Below are 17,962 nucleotides of genomic sequence, written 5' to 3'. Positions count from 1 at the left end.
CCAACTCACATTTGTAAGAACTTGAGGAAACTCTCAGTGCTCGACCACCAATTCTAACCTTTTCCATATCTCCTGATTTGTAAATTAAATTATTTTACAAAAGTCAGCACAGAAAGCTTAACAGGCAACAGTAAGACAAGTGGGCGGGGCTTATGTAATATAAACATATTATACTCACTTACTTACTTTAATAACATCATTGTCTGATTCTTATTTGCTAATGTTTATCTATATTTAGTCAAAGTCAGTCAAAGTCAACTTTATTGTCAATCTTCCAGTTTCTGTGTAGCCTACAGACAGAGATCGAAATACCGTTTCCCACAATCCCGAGTACAAAAACAAATACATATAAAAGATGTGTGCAAATATGTATATGTAATATACACAGAATCAAAGACACATTTTTACATGTGCACATATTAAGACCTAAATAAAAACACAACAATCAATTTATACAAAATAACAGTCACTTCAATATTTGAGAATTGTCCATAGAATGTGCATTATTGCCAGATGTACTACTTCTCACACATCTTAGCTAAGCTTGGGAACATTCCTTATTAAGAAGATGTGTTGCAATGTTGTTAGTTACACTCTATGTGTAACTAACAATGTTAGTCTAAGTCTTATTTATTGATGTGTGTTTTGTCTTTTTGTATGTGATATGGACCTTGAGTCTGGAATAAAGATTGGAATATGTGCATTGCGTACCAACATTATGACCTTTAACTCAGGTGAACTGAGAACCTCCTGATACGGCCTCCCTAACCAACACAAACAAGCCTTTCATTATCACCAAGCTTCACCCCTACACCTTTTACGCTGCTATGGACAATATGCACTAATATATCTGCACTAATGTACATTCTCAAATATTGAAGTGACTGTTATTTTTGTATATATTGATTGTTGTGTTTTTATTTAGGTCAATGTGTGCACATGTAAAAATGTGTCTTTGACTGTGTATATACATACATATTTGCACACATATTTTTACATTTTATATTCTATATACAGTTTTCATATTCGGGATTGTGGGAAACGGTATTTCGATCTCTCTGTCTGTACACACAAACTATTAGATTGACATTAAAGTTGACTTTGAGACTGTACGCTCTCTGTATGACTGACTGAACTTTCTTGACAAAATTCAGAACATCAGACAAGCAGTCAGTGCCTCTGCATCAGGAACAGCAAATGTGTTGTCCCTATCTCCACTTAACATCAATTCAGACATCATGACACAATTCCATCAGATTAATGATAAAAACCTAGAGGACATTATTCAACTTCTGAAATCCTCCTCTTGCTGCCTTGATATTATTCCAACAGGATTTTTCAAAGATGTTTTGCCTTGCATGGCCTCAGATCTACTTCATATAGTAAACAAATCTCTTCACTCAGGTATTTTTCCACAGGCCCTGAAAACTGCAGTCATTAAACCGCTCTTAAAAAAGAATAATCTAGATGCTTCAGTAATGAACAATTACAGGCCCATATCAAACCTCCCATTTCTAGGTAAAATCATTGAAAAAGTTGTTTTTCAACAGTTGAGTAATTTCTTGCATTTAAATAACTGTTTCGATGTGTTCCAGTCAGGCTTTCGTCCAAACCACAGCACTGAGACTGCTCTTGTAAAGGTCTTTAATGACATCCACTTAAACACAGACAGTGGCAGAACTTCAGTGTTAGTATTATTAGATCTCAGTGCTGCGTTTGACACTGTGTTGACCACAGCATATTACTAGACCGACTGGAAAACTGGGTGGGACTTTCGGAAACAGTTCTGAATTGGTTTGAATCCTACTTAAAGGACAGAAACAACTTTGTTTCTATAGATAAATACACATCTGAGTTGACAAATAGGACATGTGGGGTTCCTCAAGGCTCCATCTTGGGGCCTCTTCTCTTTAACATCTACATGCTACCACTGGCTCAGATAATGAAGAACAACAAAATAAGTTACCATAGCTATGCAGATGACACACAAATTTACGTAACAATTTCACCAGGAGACTATGCTCCAATTCAAACACTGAGTAAGTGCATTGAACAAATCAATGACTGGATGTGTCAGAACTTTCTCCAATTAAACAAAGATAAAACTGAGGTAATGGTTTTTGGAGCCAAGGCAGAACGTATAAAAGTTAGTGCTGAGCTTCAGTCTGCAATGTTCAAAACAACAGATAAAGCCAGAAATCTAGGTGTAGTCATGGACTCTGACCTGAGTTTCAACAGTCACATTAAAACAGTTACTAAATCAGCCTACTATCACCTAAAGAATATATCTAGGATTAAAAGACTAATGTCACAGCAGGATTTGGAAAAACTTGTCCATGCTTTTATCTTCAGTAGACTGGACTACTGTAATGGTGTCTTTGCAGGTCTCACTAAAAAATCTATTAGAAAGCTGCAGCTAATTCAGAACGCCGCTGCTCGAGTCCTCACTAACACTAAGAAAGTGGATCACATCACTCCTGTTCTGAAGTCTTTACACTGGCTTCCTGTGTGTCAAAGAATAGATTTCAAAATACTGCTGCTGGATTATAAAGCACTGAATGGTTTAGGCCCAAAATACATTTCTGACCTCCTGCTAAATTATGAACCATCCAGATCTCTCAGGTCTTCAGGGACTGGTCAGCTTTCTGTCCCCAGAGTCAGAACTAAACATGGTAAAGCAGCGTTCAGTTATTATGCTCCAAATATCTGGAACAAACTCCCAGAAACCTGCAGGTCCGCTGCAACTCTGACTACTTTTAAATCCAGGCTGAAGACTTTTCTTTTTGTCGCTGCTTTTAATTGAACTATTCATATCTTAGACTGCACTGTAACTTTTATCCATGTACTTTTTCTTTTAATGTTTATTCACATCTTAAACTGCACTGTAACTTTTATCCATGTATTTTTTCTTTTAATGTTTATTTTATTAGCTTTTCTTTTTAATGACTGATTTTAAATGCCATTTTCTTAATCTCTTTCATTTTTTGTAAAGCACTTTGAATTGCCTTGTGTTGAAACGTGCTATATAAATAAACTTGCCTTGCCTTGCCTTGCAGGAAATAAAATACGACAAAGACAGCTGAATGGTTTGATTCTCTATCCACATTTAATAAATACATTCCCACCACAGCTTAGAAGTCAATTGTGATGTCCATAACACAAACAAACGCCCAGTAACATCAAAACAATGACACATATTTATATGAATGATGTACCACATGATACTTGACAGAGGTGTGTTTAGTGCTGTCACTCTAAAAAATGTAACACCTGTCAATTAAGATCCATGAGAAAACTGAACAAACAATAAAACAAGACAAACCTCATAGCTGCAAAATGTCATCGGAAAAGGAAACACAAGCTTGGTGAATATCTCTGTGGCAGAATCATAAATAAAAAGCTGCAAAAAGAGTTCAATAAGAGTTAATGGAGAGGAAAATCAAAACTGTATTTATCGCTGACTTCACGCCAGCATCAGAACATCCAATCCACTTTATTTCTATAGCACATTTTAAGAACAGAGGGTTTGCCAAAGTGCTTCACAATGAACATAACATTATAACAAATATAATATTACAAGAATAGATAAAAGGCACACATAAGAATAAATACAAGGTCCTAAAAGGCTATGGACAGACAATAAAAGCATACAAATAGGTAGAGCATAGCACAGACTGGCTCGAAAGCGAGGGAAAAGAGGTGGGTCTTTAGGCGGGACTTAAAAGTTTGAAAGGTGGGCGACAATTTGACATGGGGGGGCAGGTCGTTCCAGAGCCTGGGGGCTACCGCTGAGAAGGCTCGGGGTGTTTCTCAATGTCGAGGAAAGCTGCTCCAGAGCCACTATTTCAAGGATACTACGTCATCGAGTCCCGCCGAAGGACTGTTCCAATGTCCAGCATACTTGGAATTCTACCGAGGCCGGCGTCCTTCTTTGGCGGAAATCACGCTCCATTTAAGGCGGGGCAACGCACCTGTTAGCCTGTTCCACCATTCTTCGTTTTCCGAGGCTAGGAAGGATTCTTGCCTCCCTTCTGAAGGACCTGACTCGTAGGGACATGTCCTACCAAGGAAGCGTCCTCGACATTGAGAAACACCCTATAGCCGTGTTCACACCGCAGTACTTTTCCCACTTTAGTTCCGATATAGTTCCGAAATGTCGCGTTCACACCAAAAAGAGCCAGAACTAAAATTACTTCATGAGAACCTTTTTACCCCCTTTTCCATCCCTGCTAGAGAGCAGGTACTTTCGTGGGAGAAAAAGGTTCCTATGTCTGATTGGCTGGCCGGATTGCAAACCACGCCCCGTAAAACTCCAATAAATATTTGTGAAGCCGCCATTTTATTTTATCTACTGAAGCCAGTCCCCAAATCCGCGGACTTCCGGCCGGGGACTTCAGGTGGCAGTATACGCCGTGAAGTTGTTTGCGGCCTGCCAGTAAACCCAAAGCAGAAGAAGAAGAAGTGACGTCAGCGGCTTCATTTGCCTAATCCACCCCCAGGGACTTATTCCTTATTCCGGTGTGAAGACGATCTGTACTTAGTTCATGAGAACTAAAGAGTTCGTAAAGTGGTCCAGCAGACTGATTGGTGAGCCACAGCTAAACCTGGAGACCCTGTACCTCAGGCAGTGACAGCGGTTATCCAGCTTTAGTTCATGAGAACTAAAGAGTTCTCATGAACCCTCATGAACCCTCTCTCTTTTCCTCCATACCCAAATCTCTAAAAACGGGGCTGCAACGGATCTGATACAGATTTGAAATTGTTCCGACGTCAGAAATGGGGTGCTCCGCCTATATGGGCAACTCTCCACCTATCAGGGGAATGAGAGGTTGCGTGGCATGGTAACAGCCTGGTAACATGACTCTCGTGCCTCGCCCCCCTGCAAAGGAGGTCAGCTGCAGCTCATTTGCCACAGAATCAGCCCTTGTGAAGACAGGGCTGTAATAGAGCAAATAGAGCGAAATGAGGCACGGCTAAAATGCATGATCTGTTTGCTATTTTGAAAAAAAACCTTCACAGACATGTTTTATATAGGTATGGCCCTACAATATATTATTCAAATATAGCATGATAGGTCCACTTTAAGATATTCTGATTTTGATTCTACTCTCAAACCTGCCGTCTGTTTGGCATTTAACACACATTTAAGTGTGTGTAGAAGAGCCTGGACAACATATAAAAAAGGCTGCAGCAATTTACTGGTTGAGAACATAAGAGTGTTGTCAGCAGCATATCAGTACTTTATATTTGAAACATGCTTATCTATTTATATACACGTTATTAAAATGTCCAACAGATTTACAGACTATGTATTTATTTTTCCTCCAATACGAATTTGTCTACTTCACAAATTAAGTTTCTGGCAGAAAATAAAAGCAATCTGAATGTAATGGAAGCACTATACATTTAATGACACAATTAAACAAAACAAGTGTCTTACAAAAAAGAGATTTTTTTTATTGATGCAAAAAAAAACTCCATTCAATGACACAACAGTGTAGCAGTTCATCTGAACGTCAATGCTTTTAAAAGCTGCGGAAAACATTCCTGCCCCTAAAACCTGGAAGTTTCCCACAGTGCCATCTTTATAATATCCTAAGGGGAATGAAGCATGCACTTATCAGAGTGGATTATTGTGTGACTGGATATCAGCAAAGGACAACTAATATGATATAGAGAACTCATAACAACAGGGCTTTCTAGGTAAAACTAGAAAGAACTTCTTAAGAATCCATTTTCCAAAACAAAACCTGCTTTGGCACGCGTACAGTAGAAATGGAGAAGGGAAAGATACAGTAAATGGTCCTTTTAGAAGTCATGCGCATTAAAAAAAACAAGCTTTTAAAGAAGCTTTCTTAAACGTTGCACATCGTGTGAAACTGTCTCCACGATGCGCTCACTTCAACAGAGTCACAGGCACTCATGCTTTTATATAATGTCATTGCCATGGTTAATAAAAGATAGAGGATCATCTGATGTTCAGTGTGATTACAGACATGGTCAATAGTGCTTGGAAACAAAATGATCCCACTTAAAATGATACGATTCAGTCTATAAGCTTAGTTTATTGGGCGTCATTTAAATATATATCAGGTGTGGTTGGGTTGGACTTAGTTTTTAGAAGACATGAGAGGAAGGGGTTTCTTCCCTTTCTCAACCTGTGCGCAGGATGATGTGGACTCCAGATTCAGTGAAAACGGGACCGCTCATGTCTCCCACTTTCAGAGCAAAGGAGGCGTCTTCAAAAGGCTTCTGCATCTGACCTAAAACATAAACACAATTTATATTTAAAGGTCCCCTATTATACTGTTTTTCATCAATATATTACAGGTCTCAGATATATACAGAACATGTCTCTGAAGTGTTCATTGCAGCATCCCATAATCCCCTCTGTTTCCAAAGTGCTGATTCTCTGTCTGTTACTTTAGATGAAAATAAGGAGCCCCTCCCCACGCCCCTCTGAGAGAGATTTGGTTAAAAATAACTCCGTGGTGCTCTCGGAGGAGATTCAGGTGATAAGGTGGGGGGGGAGGTTACCTTGGTTGGTGATTGGCTAATGGTTACACAAGCCAAAAAATAGTTATGACATCATAAAGTGACCAAAATCTGATCAGCTCATTTTCAGACAGGTTTTTATAGAAATGGATCAGGACAAAAAGAGAGAGAATCTTTTTTCCTGAGACTTTCGGAATCTCTTTCCACAGAGGGGACACATGTTGATGTACAAAAGACATGAAGAAGTAGATTTTGCATAATAGGTGACCTTTAAGTTATCAAAAATAATAATTTACATTCAAATTAAAGTTGACAAACAGAAGATGTTGTATACATAAATCTTTGTGTAAATAAATTCCTGTTTTTGCTTAAAATCCTCAGTTTTGGGTTAACCTTTTATAATTTTTTACAAGACATACAACAATTTAATTCAGTGTTTTCTTTGTTAAAGTTTATGAGGTTGACAGCGGGTGTGTCACATGGGCACTGCCAGTAGTTGGCAGCACACTGCGGAGATATAAGAGCAACGAAGCCAGAAAATAACAAACAAGACCACATGACTGAACATTGCCAAAAACAGCAATGACACTGTTATGATGTTTGTCGCCCAAACCACAAACAATATGAATAACCAACCACTTGAGTGCAACATCACAACTATCCAGTCTGTGGCCCTTAGCACATTTGATCATACTTGAGATTCAAATCATTAAAAAACAGGACAAAAATATATGATTTCATTTAAAAAATAAGAGGGCTAAAAACTTCAAGACATCTCTCAAACGTGAGTGTAGGAGCCACCAAGTAATTTAACCTGAGTTTATTATTTGTAATATTATTTGTTTAGGACTTCTGGCAATTGTCACAGGGGTGTGGTTTGTTTGGTATTTAGGTGAGCTGTTGCATGGCGAGGTATGGAAAGAGAAGAAGAAGAAAGAGGGTGAGCTTGCGCTGATGTTTTGGTCCTCATTTGTTTCATTTTCTTCATTGAACATCCTAACCTTCCACTTCAGTATGGACTTTCATTTTGTAAACACATCATTTCAAAGAGCCAAGTTCAGCCTCTTGGTGACTCAATTTGATGTGAATTGAGTCGCCACAGTGAGGAAATTAACGCTTTTTTTGAGGGACTATTTTCAGCTGCGTATTGATACACAATCTCTGTGGTGTAGCTGCAAATGACCATCCACCAGACAAGCCATACACGCATTTCATCTGTTGCATATATTTTCTCATGTTTAAACTAACAAAAGGGATATTTGGCAGCCAGTGACGCACACGTGGAATTCTTTGCTTGATTAATCCACATCAACTCTGGTTTATTGTAGTGTTTCGTGCGGATGTACCTCTGCCGAATAATCCCAGGTCTCCTCCCTTCTTGGCTGAGCTGCAGTCGCTGAACTTGGAAGCGAGGGCTTCAAACTTCTCGTCTCCAGACTTGATGCCTTCTATGTACTCTGCACCGAACAGAGAAATAAAGAGCAAATTAAATACCTAAAATAACACATGATCACATCCCCCCCCCCCTCTCCTGACACTTTACTCACGCTGAATGGTATCCAGCGCCTCATCTTTGGTCCGTGTGATGTTCTCTTCCCTCCATGAAGATGGCCGACGTGACTGACTGTGCTTCACCAGGATGTGAGCGCAGCGCGCCTGAGGAGGAAATCAATTAAGGATCCGTTAGAGTAGCGGTTCCCAACCTGTTTCAACGCAGGGCAAGAATCTAAAAAAATGTCGTGCCCCCACATTCAACCATAAACAATACGGAGGCTAAATAAAGTTCTCAGAGTACTTTTTATTTTAATTAGAAAAGGAGCTGGCCATCAGTAACAAACAGACATTTTTATTACACGGTTTAGTTGAATACTCGATTCTGATTGGTCAATTCAGAACATGTGACACGTTGTTAATCCAGTAGAACAGACCGCTGTCAAGGACTGTAATGACCGTTGCTAAGGAGGATCAAGAAAGAGAAAGGAAAAGATCTTAATGATATGTTTGGCGAGGCGTGTGGTGCAGTGGGTTGTGAGTTGGTATTCGGATCAGGAGGTCACAGGTTCAAACCCCACTGCAGTCAGCATGTTGTTGTGTCCCTGGGCAAGACACTTCACCCCAAATTGCTCCTGTGGGGATTGTCCACAGTATTGAGTATTGAGTATGTAAGTCGCTTTGGATAAAAGCGTCTAACAAGTGACATGTAATGTTTCCACACAAATCATAATGTTTAGCAAATTATTTGGCGGCCCACTTGCAATGCCTTCGCGGACCACTAGGGGGCCGCAGCCCACAGGTGTGGAACCGCTGTGTTTGAGCCATTTTTCCTTTCATCATTATGTTTTGATTGTTTGGCTTAATAATATAAGGATTTAGAGTAAACTCTTAACTATTTATTTTTGTGAGTCACACTACGGTTTGAAGTCTCACTTATTTGTTGTCAAATGTGCGCTGTCAGGCATGACGTGCATGTCTTTATGCCTATATATGCCATGACAATGGTTCCCAGCTGAGTGTGTGATTAGACGGGAAGCGGTATAGTCTTTTGACCGTGATCTTTTTGTTCTATTTTGATAACTGTTAGTTATTTTGAAGCGAGGAAGTTTGTCTTCACGTTTGTATGCCGCCTTGATCAAAGATTAAATCTGATGTGATTCAACGCTACAACGATCTCCACAAAGTTTGTGGTCATAACCCACAACCCCGATAGAGAAAAGTGGTTATTCAATTTAGAAACGGATTAAAACGCCACGACAGGATCAGTGACCAATCAGAGGAATCAAGAAAAATGTCTTGTCAAGTCAGTATCACTTTTTAAAAAGACATACTATGCATTAATAATTGTAACCAGCGTTAGATCAGATGATATCCTTGTTGTAATGAGAGACTAGACGCATTAGTTTGAAAATACCTGGTAATGAGAACATCAGTGAAATGTAATTTATGCCTGGGTTAAAATTAATGAGCTTGTAGCCGGTAAAGTTTTGAAGGAAATGCAATCAACTGTGTCTCTTCTTACTTTTCACAAGATCATCAATATAAAGTCTATAATGAATAACACGATACATCAAAAGCATTGATGCAAAGCTTTGTTTCATACATTATTAGAGAGTCGGAAAGTTAAGTAAATTAAATATATGTTGTTTCACATAATACATCAATTCAATCATGTTTCATTTCTATTTTCACTGCTGCCTATTGATGGCCTAATGATGGTACATTTAAAAAGACAATATAAAACAAAAGGAATTCAATTGTGTAAGGCAAAAGTACTCTAATAAGTAATTAAGTCATGTTACCCAGCACTGGTTGTAACTAATGGTTTTATCATTGTTTAAAAGAAAAGTGTTGAATGTGTATTTTAGATTCAAGCCAATTGGAAAGTGATAGATGTATTTATATGAACATGCACTTAATGAAAAGTGAGTAAATTATTCATAAATTGTCTTTCTTACTTGGGTTGTAAACACTAGGATGTCATAAAGACTTTTTCCAAGACAATGACTTAATCATGTCAGGAGTTGTAAATGTTAATAAGTTGTTAACCTCTTGAATGTCATTGAAATGCCAGGTGTACAATCTGATGCTTTTTCTTTACACCGATAGAAAACCGCAGCATGAAATCCCTCCAATTCTTGCCGAGGTAAATGCATCAACGCTTTAGAGTTAAACATCCCAAAGCTTCATAAAGCCTTGTTCACCCGTCATTCAGTCATTCAGATCTACCTCAGCACCAAATCCCTCCATAACCCACCCCTTACCCACATCGATTCCTGTCTGACAGCTATTCAAACTTGGATGCAACATAACCTCCTCAAACTGAACAGCAACAAAACAGAACTCCTCCTAATCGGCTCCAAATCCACCCTCAGCAAGGTCACTAACATAACTCTCACCATCGATGGCACCATTGTTTCTCCCTCCAATTAGGCACGCAACCTTGGCGTAATCTTTGACCCCACCCTCTCCCTCGAACCTCACATCCGCCAAACAGTCTCAACCTCATTTTTCCACCTCCGCAATATTGCAAAAATCCTACCCTCTCTCATCCGCCCCGCAGCCGAACGACTAATCCATGCCTTCATTTCCTCCCGCCTTGAGTACTGCAACTCACTTCTTTACGGCATCAGCACTACATCCCTCAACAGACTCCAACGGGTTCAAAATGCAGCTGCACATCTCCTCACGCATACCAAATCATGGCATCACATCACCCCAGTCCTCAAAGACCTCCACTGGCTTCCTGTCTCCCATCGCATCAACTACACAATTCTGGTCCTCACCTACAAAGCACTTCCCCATCTGGCCCCCCCCTTATCTCACAAACCTTCTCACTCCTTATCAACCCCCACGGTCCCTCAGATCCACCGCAGCCGGACTCCTATCCATTCCCACATCCACACTCTGCAGCTTTGGGGACAGAGCCTTCTCAGTGGCAGCTCCTAGGCTCTGGAATTCCCTCCCCCAAGATCTCCGTGACTCTGAGTCCCTCACAGTCTTTCAGTCCCGCCTCAAAACACATCTTTTCAACTCTGTCTAGTCTACCCATAAGCCCCCCCCCCCTTCTCAATCAACTTCCTCTTGACTGCCTTTTTATTTTTTACTTACTTGTTTGCCTGTCCTTGTTTGTCTACCCTCCCTCATACTGTAAAGCGTCTTTGAGTTGTGAAAAGCGCTATATAAATAAAATGCATCATTATTATTATTCATCTCAAAGAGGCCCGATTCATATTTTGGGGGTTTTCCCTTTCCTGTAGTGTGCTATATGTGTTGGTGCATGTTAATCAGGGGTGTCCAAACTACAGCCCGCCATTTTGAATCAGCCCTCAGCTATTTAAAACAGTATAATGGAATATGGCCCACAAATGAAACTTGTGATCGTCTTATATTGTACTTCTGAAATATAAATATAAAAATATATCACACAGTAGTATTTATGTGTTAATGAGACCACTTTTCAAATAAATTCAGTCAATTAAAGTTGGAAACATTTTCTAACATATCTTAGCCCAATGACTTATTTACATAACAAGCTTGAAATACACCCTTCCTATTTCTCCTTATTATAATCAATCTGAGCTTCTGTTGTAAGGGATGAGCTGATAACACTCACGACGAGCATCATTTACCTACATTTGATTGATTTTGCTAACTTATAACTGAACTTATGAGGCAACATACCTCTAGTAGGCAGTGTTGTGCTAGTTACTGAAAACCAGTAACTAGTTACCATTACTAGTTACTTCATTTCAAAAGTAACTCAGTTACTTTACTGATTACTTACACCAAAAAGTAATGCGTTACTGTGAAAAGTAACGTTTTAGTTACTTAAAAAGCCCTTATAGCCTTCTTTTCAGTACTGTTATTGCATTGGAGAATAATACAATCTGTTGATCAACTTGACATGCCTTATATGCAATCTGGATTGCATCGATATTAGCTGGCTTTCCATTTTTGTATATTCTTTCTCCAGGTAGTTGGAAAAAGTTTTCCGTCCCATATGCCGTGTGCCGCCCGGACATGGTATCATGCTAACTAGCTCCCTGAAAGCGGGTGACTCCACTGTAGCAATAGCCTGCATGTGTTCTACAACATACCGTGCAATGGCTTCATCAACTTTTCCCTGGATAGCAGTCCCTTGGTTAAAATCCAGCCGCTGTTGCTTAGGTGGAGGTGGAGTGGCGTCGGCTGAGTCTCTGTGGTCTTAGCTACTAACTTCGTCCCAGCATGTTGTTTTTGCATTTGTTTTAAGAGATTTGAATTACTGGTTTGGGCAGTAGATAGGATCTTTAACCCGCCAAGACACAACTTACATTTAACTAAAACGTTCTTTTCTTTGTGCTCGACAAAAGTGAAATAGTGAGAATATCTCCAGGTGGAGAAACTAGATTTGAGTTCCGCCGCCGCCATGATAGTCTTGTTAGTAAACAACACAAACACGCCCACAGCCCGTCTCCGCATGTGACACAGGAAGTATTTAAGTACATTTACTCAAGTATTACTTAAGTACAGTTCTCATCTCTGTTCGCCTGGCTGTTGACTATATAAAAAAAACTAACGGAGTAACGCACCATGTAGTAACGGTAACGGAGTTACTGAATTTAAAAAGTAATGCGTTAGAGTACTAGTTACTGCCAAAAACTGTTAGTCCCAACACTGCTAGTAGGGCTGCACGATATTGAAAAAAACTGACATCGCGATTTCCCCCCCCCCCCTGCGGTATATATTGCGTTTTTTTTTAACCTGTTAAGCCCCAAAGTCCCGGCGGGTACTTTACTTTTTTTTTTCACGACACTGTGTCTTCAGGGGATCTTAATATTTAAGAACCTATTAATGTGTTATACCAGATTAACGGAAATAATCTCAGCTAACTGACGATACAAACCATTTTTACCAAAACAAAACACAAGTCTCATAAGAAGCATCTAAATGACCCCTGAGCGAAAAATGCTAACGCACTTTGGCACAGAACTCAAGATAAAAGTACCCTTATTACTTATCGTAGCTGCACATACAAGATATCCGATTAAAGCTGAGGTTCCACAGATCACTTAGGTATATAGTATAATCACTGAGTGATCCGAACTCGGACAGGGGAAGCAAACACAGACATCACAACACGTACCTTTATGTAGCTTCTAGGGGAGATGTCTCACCGTAGCTGTCAATCTGATCAAAAGACGTGTTCAATGGCATTAAAACGAGAAAAAACGCGGCTGAATCGGTTAATCCATAGGTTTTTAAAACAACCCCAAACAGGCGTAAACCTACCAGTTTCACCCACTGTCTCTGCCACCTCCCTCCATGACTGGTTCTTCCGGTTTGTATCCCGGTAGGTGAAGAGGGTCTGGTCATACAAAACCGGGTGATTTGCTACGGCGATAATTAGTTTCTCCTCCATCTTTTTTTGAAATATAGAAATTAATGGCGGGATATCTCTCCCAGCTTAGACGCGGTTTGATTGGCTAGGGCTTGAGCTGTCAGATTTTCAGAAACGGGATTTGATTGGCTGGCGCTGGCTACTCCGGCGTCAGAAGTTGAACATTGTTCAACTTCTGACGCCGGAGACGGACCGCTATGCTACCCACAATTCAGTTCGGTGAAAAGCGAGGCAACGTGACGTCACCCCATTCAAAGTGAATGGGCAGACGCGTTGGAAACCGTTTTTGAAGCTGTCGAAGCTGTAGTGTGGACGGCCCGTAACACACACACATTACCAAATAAGGAGTGAGAGTGATGCGTAGCCAAAACCGGAAGCTGCATACACTCTGGTGGCTACCATTAGCAGCTAACTTTTGTGCTCCGATTTTTACATAAAAATGGAATTATGGATTATAAACAATTGCTTCAAAGCCACAGATACATTATCAACCTATGGATCAACCGATTCAGCCGCGTTTGTTCTCGTTTTAATGCCATTGAACACGTCTTTTGATCAGATTGACAGCTACGGTGAGACGATCTCCCGTAAAAGCTCCGTAAAAGGTACGTGTTGTGATGTCTGTTTGCTTCCCCTGTCGCGAGATCGGATCGCTTAGTGATGATACTATACTTAAATAATCTGTGGAGTCTCAGCTTTAATCGGATATATTGTATGTGCAGTTTCGATAAGTAATAAGGGTATCTTTATTTTGAATTCTGTGCTAAAGTGCGTTAGCATTTTTTTTTTTTAAATGAATAAAACCGCACGTCCCTGCGGTGTGAATATCGCGCATGCGCATATCGCGGTTATCGCCATGACACGGTATATCGTTCAGCCCTAACCTCTAGTATATTTTTCTGTATGTGGCCGTCGTGAAAAAAGTTTGGACACCCCTGATGTAAATGGTCTGCAAAGGCTAAAATCCCTGTGTTCCCTCCAGAGGGAGTTTCTCTCCCACACACTGAAACGCCCCCATTGGACTCATTTGTTTACTACCGTAACATAGTGACATCACTATGTAACATTCGGGCTTCTATTGGATTGTGGTAGAACACATTGTACGTCATAGGCTAAGGGGCGGGACTTCTCTAAGCGGTTAAACCAATTACAACAGAGCCGGCCCGCTAACCAATCAGAGCAGACTGGGCTCTGGTTTCAGACAGAGGGTGAAAAGAGGTGCTGCAGCACAGGCAGTATGAGAAAAGTAAAGAGCTTTTTGAACATTAAAGGAAGGAGACATGTCACAGTAGAGGCAAAACATACAAATATGAACCTGAAAATGAGCCCCTTTTTAACATTAGATCACTTAAAGGTGGGGTAGGTAAATTTCAGAAACCGGCTCGAGTGCACTAAAATTTGAAAGTACACAGCCGAAAAGAATCCGCCCCTTCCTTCAGACTTCCTTACAGAGCATCTCCTCCAACACACATGAACGCGCACATGACGTCAGCAGACTGGTGAAAGTGGCCGCCTGTTGCTGGCGAGTCATTGAAGTACTGCTGCAATGCACGCCCAATGACGGCACGAGATACATTTGTGCGTGCACGAGATGGAAGGCTGACAGACAGGGCGGCAATCCAATCCGTTTAGCCGGGCCGGCTAAACGGATTGGATGTACTTTTTACAGTATTACGGCTTCCACAGATGACATTTTATTATGGATTTTTTGTCAAAGCACTTCAGATATTCATTGCTATCGGGATGTTAAGAGCATTCTATGGAATATAACAAAAAGTGAATCTCGAGCCGGTTTCTGAAACTTACCTACCCCACCTTTAACTTGGTGTAACAGTTAGTAGATTTGAAAGTGACCCATAGTAACAGTGTATAATATACACATAATAACCTTATCTGGATCTCCATAGCTGTCTCCTGTGGGACGTTCCCACTGGCTGGCATTGGTGATGTGGTTGAAGTAATACACCTTGCCTGGAGGAAAGAGAGAGTCATTAAAGCTGCATTCAGTGAGTCCTTTTAAAAACACACCACAACATTATGGCGAACAATGTAACATTAACTGATTATTTTCATTTTTAACAACGACAAAAATCTGTAGATATATCTTATCAAATCATAACTTATGTACAGATTTTCTTTAGCTGAATATTTGAGCTTCCCTTGTATCCCCAGGAAAATGCAGATGTACCCCCTGGGGTCCCCCTGTGGTCCAAGTACCAGTTCAACAGTTTATAATGTAGTACTATGGGGTATGACGAATAGTAACTTAATGTGTAATCAAATAGGAGTTTCAAGATGTAAAGATCATAATCATTTCATTCATCTTAAGTAAAGTATTGCAATAAAAAATAGTGCAAGTGATGCAATGGTGCAAGTAAAATGAAGGATTAAGTGATCTACTTAATGTAAGATGGAAAGACATCATTTATTTATTTAAATTGTATATAGGGAAATAAATACTGTATAGTGCAAGGTTAATACATTGTGTTTATATGTGATGTAAACAGATGAGTACATGCTTTTGCTTAAGGTTTTGAAAGCAGAACTTTAGCTTGTATTGGAGTATTTTGACAGTGAATAACCAAGTATCTAAATACGTATCCATCACTGCTGTCCTGCAGCTGATAGTCAAATATGAATGGTGGAAAAGTAAACTATCAAATGTTATGGAATAAGACTATAGTGCGCTTTTGTTTAACCTCCTATCATACATTATTTTAAAACCCTACGGTCTGAGGCTCGTGCAGCCTTGCAGGCATAGACTGGTGAGGAATGACGTCATGCGGGGGCCCTGCATCAGTCAGGTTTGAATGGATCATGAAGCACACCCACCAAATAATACCAAAACACCACATTTAAGAAAACCACACATATAACACCAAAACTACCGATCCCTACTTAAAGCATATCCCCATTAAAGATAATCTTCTATCTTGTTCGTTTAAACAGAAAAAACACGATGCTAGGGCTGCTAGCTTCTAAGCTAAGTTTACTACACATTGCATGTAGCTTAACTAGCATATTTAACTTCTAAAGGGTTCGGGTTTTATTACCTGAACTGCGGCCTCATTCTTTTCTCCCATCCAGCTGGCATATTCTCCTCGTCTGACATTTTTATTATTTTTCTGTAGCACCGTTTTTCAAATGTAATTTCAATGAAGCTAGCGTGTGTGACAGGCTGGGCTGCAGCTAGACAAACTGTTTACGGTACGAGTTGTTTTCAGAATAAGCTCCGCCTTGACGTGTTTTTTACTTTGCTCATTGGCTCTCTTGGGCTGTCAATCATCAACATGCCATTTGATTGGTCGATAGGTTGATATGCAAACTGTATCTGCTTTACGGTAAAGTGTGCGATCCAAAGTATTCTGTCGAAAAGGGAACATATTTTTTATTCTGCTGTGAATTTGCAGGTAGGAATCTTACATTTAAGACGCCTTTCTTTGAGATGTATTACAATCCTCTTTATTTTTGAGACAGGAAGTTGCTTTACGTGTGGCGTTTGCGACAATACGCACACTGGAGTGTATGTTTCTGGTGTCGTGATCGTAGGCTAGCTAATATTAGCTTTTTTCAAACAAAACATCCAAAAATTGATTTGAAATACCTGTTTTATCATATCTCATACTCTTTGAATGAACGACATTTGCTTGAGTTTCTAACTACCCTATATGTACCACTAATATTGCTTTAAGGTTTGTTTGGAAAAGTATGAAGCGACTCTCACATGTGATGCTAACTGTGTCTCTTGTTATTCAGCTTACAGAAACTGAAGATGATTGAGGTGGTTTGCAACGATCGCCTGGGCAAAAAAGTCCGGGTTAAATGCAAGTATCCTTTTCTGAAACTGTGGACATGATCCTGAATAATGCGTCCTGAGTGAACAAGTGTAATACCTAGGCCCACGTACAGCTAACGAGGAGTTAGCTTGAGTTTCAAGTTAGTTATGTCATGTGCTGAACTGTTAGCGAAAGAGTTGTTGAGAAAAAATAACATGCATTAAAGAAATATGTATTGTAGACAGATACAAGTAAATTAATTAATATAAATGTGTTTGCAAAGAGAAATAATAAATAAATACTGTGTACAGAGATGTGAACAGGTAGTTGAACAGTAAGTACACTTATATAAAGATCTTTTTAATTTCTACAAAGCTTTATTTTCTTTATGAACTGAAGACAGAGCAACAGAAGCTTTAAAATGTTTAATTTAAAAGTTATCTTCAAGTATAAATGATTTTTGCATATATATATTTTTTTTTGAACAATTGATCAACAACCTTTTTGTTTTGCACTATGTTCACCTCAAACGTGTACAGTAATGTTTCCCACTTTTATAAGTTATTGTTCATTTAACATTGGATCTTTTTTTTGCTCTTATGTATTGCTAAGGCTCTTTCACACCGACCTTAATACATCTAATAATATTTGTTACATAGAGCAACAAGTGCATGGTTCTGAATTTCTTGTATACACCACCTGTTTGCTTCTCCTTGACCACCAATTCTCAGCTCTGAAGATACGATTGGAGATCTGACTAGAAGCTCATTGCCGCCCAGACAGGAACACGATTTTGACAAAATTTTTTAACAGG

The 17,962-nt window shown here is 39.7% G+C and overlaps 1 protein-coding gene and 1 long non-coding RNA gene across 2 annotated transcripts; one reads left to right on the top strand and one right to left on the bottom strand.

Moving 5' to 3' along the window:
* Positions 1–5,432: 5,432 nt before the first annotated feature.
* Positions 5,433–16,499, bottom strand: pin1 (peptidylprolyl cis/trans isomerase, NIMA-interacting 1). Its single transcript, XM_034230150.1, is given in 6 exon segments — positions 5,433–6,263; positions 7,842–7,952; positions 8,043–8,151; positions 15,261–15,343; positions 16,426–16,438; positions 16,440–16,499. Coding segments are annotated over 6 exon segments (471 nt in total). The 5' UTR covers positions 16,485–16,499; the 3' UTR covers positions 5,433–6,153.
* Positions 16,500–16,672: 173 nt separating this feature from the next.
* Positions 16,673–17,961, top strand: LOC117555337. Its single transcript, XR_004570387.1, has 3 exons — positions 16,673–16,782; positions 17,129–17,200; positions 17,880–17,961. It is a non-coding gene; the product is annotated as an uncharacterized LOC117555337 (long non-coding RNA).
* Position 17,962: the final 1 nt, after the last annotated feature.

The sequence above is a fragment of the Gymnodraco acuticeps genome, unplaced genomic scaffold (assembly GCF_902827175.1).
Source record: "Gymnodraco acuticeps unplaced genomic scaffold, fGymAcu1.1, whole genome shotgun sequence".
NCBI classification, from domain to species: domain Eukaryota; kingdom Metazoa; phylum Chordata; class Actinopteri; order Perciformes; family Bathydraconidae; genus Gymnodraco; species Gymnodraco acuticeps.
The sequence above is the reverse complement of the archived record's forward strand: the minus strand, read 5'-3'. Positions and strand labels throughout refer to the sequence as shown.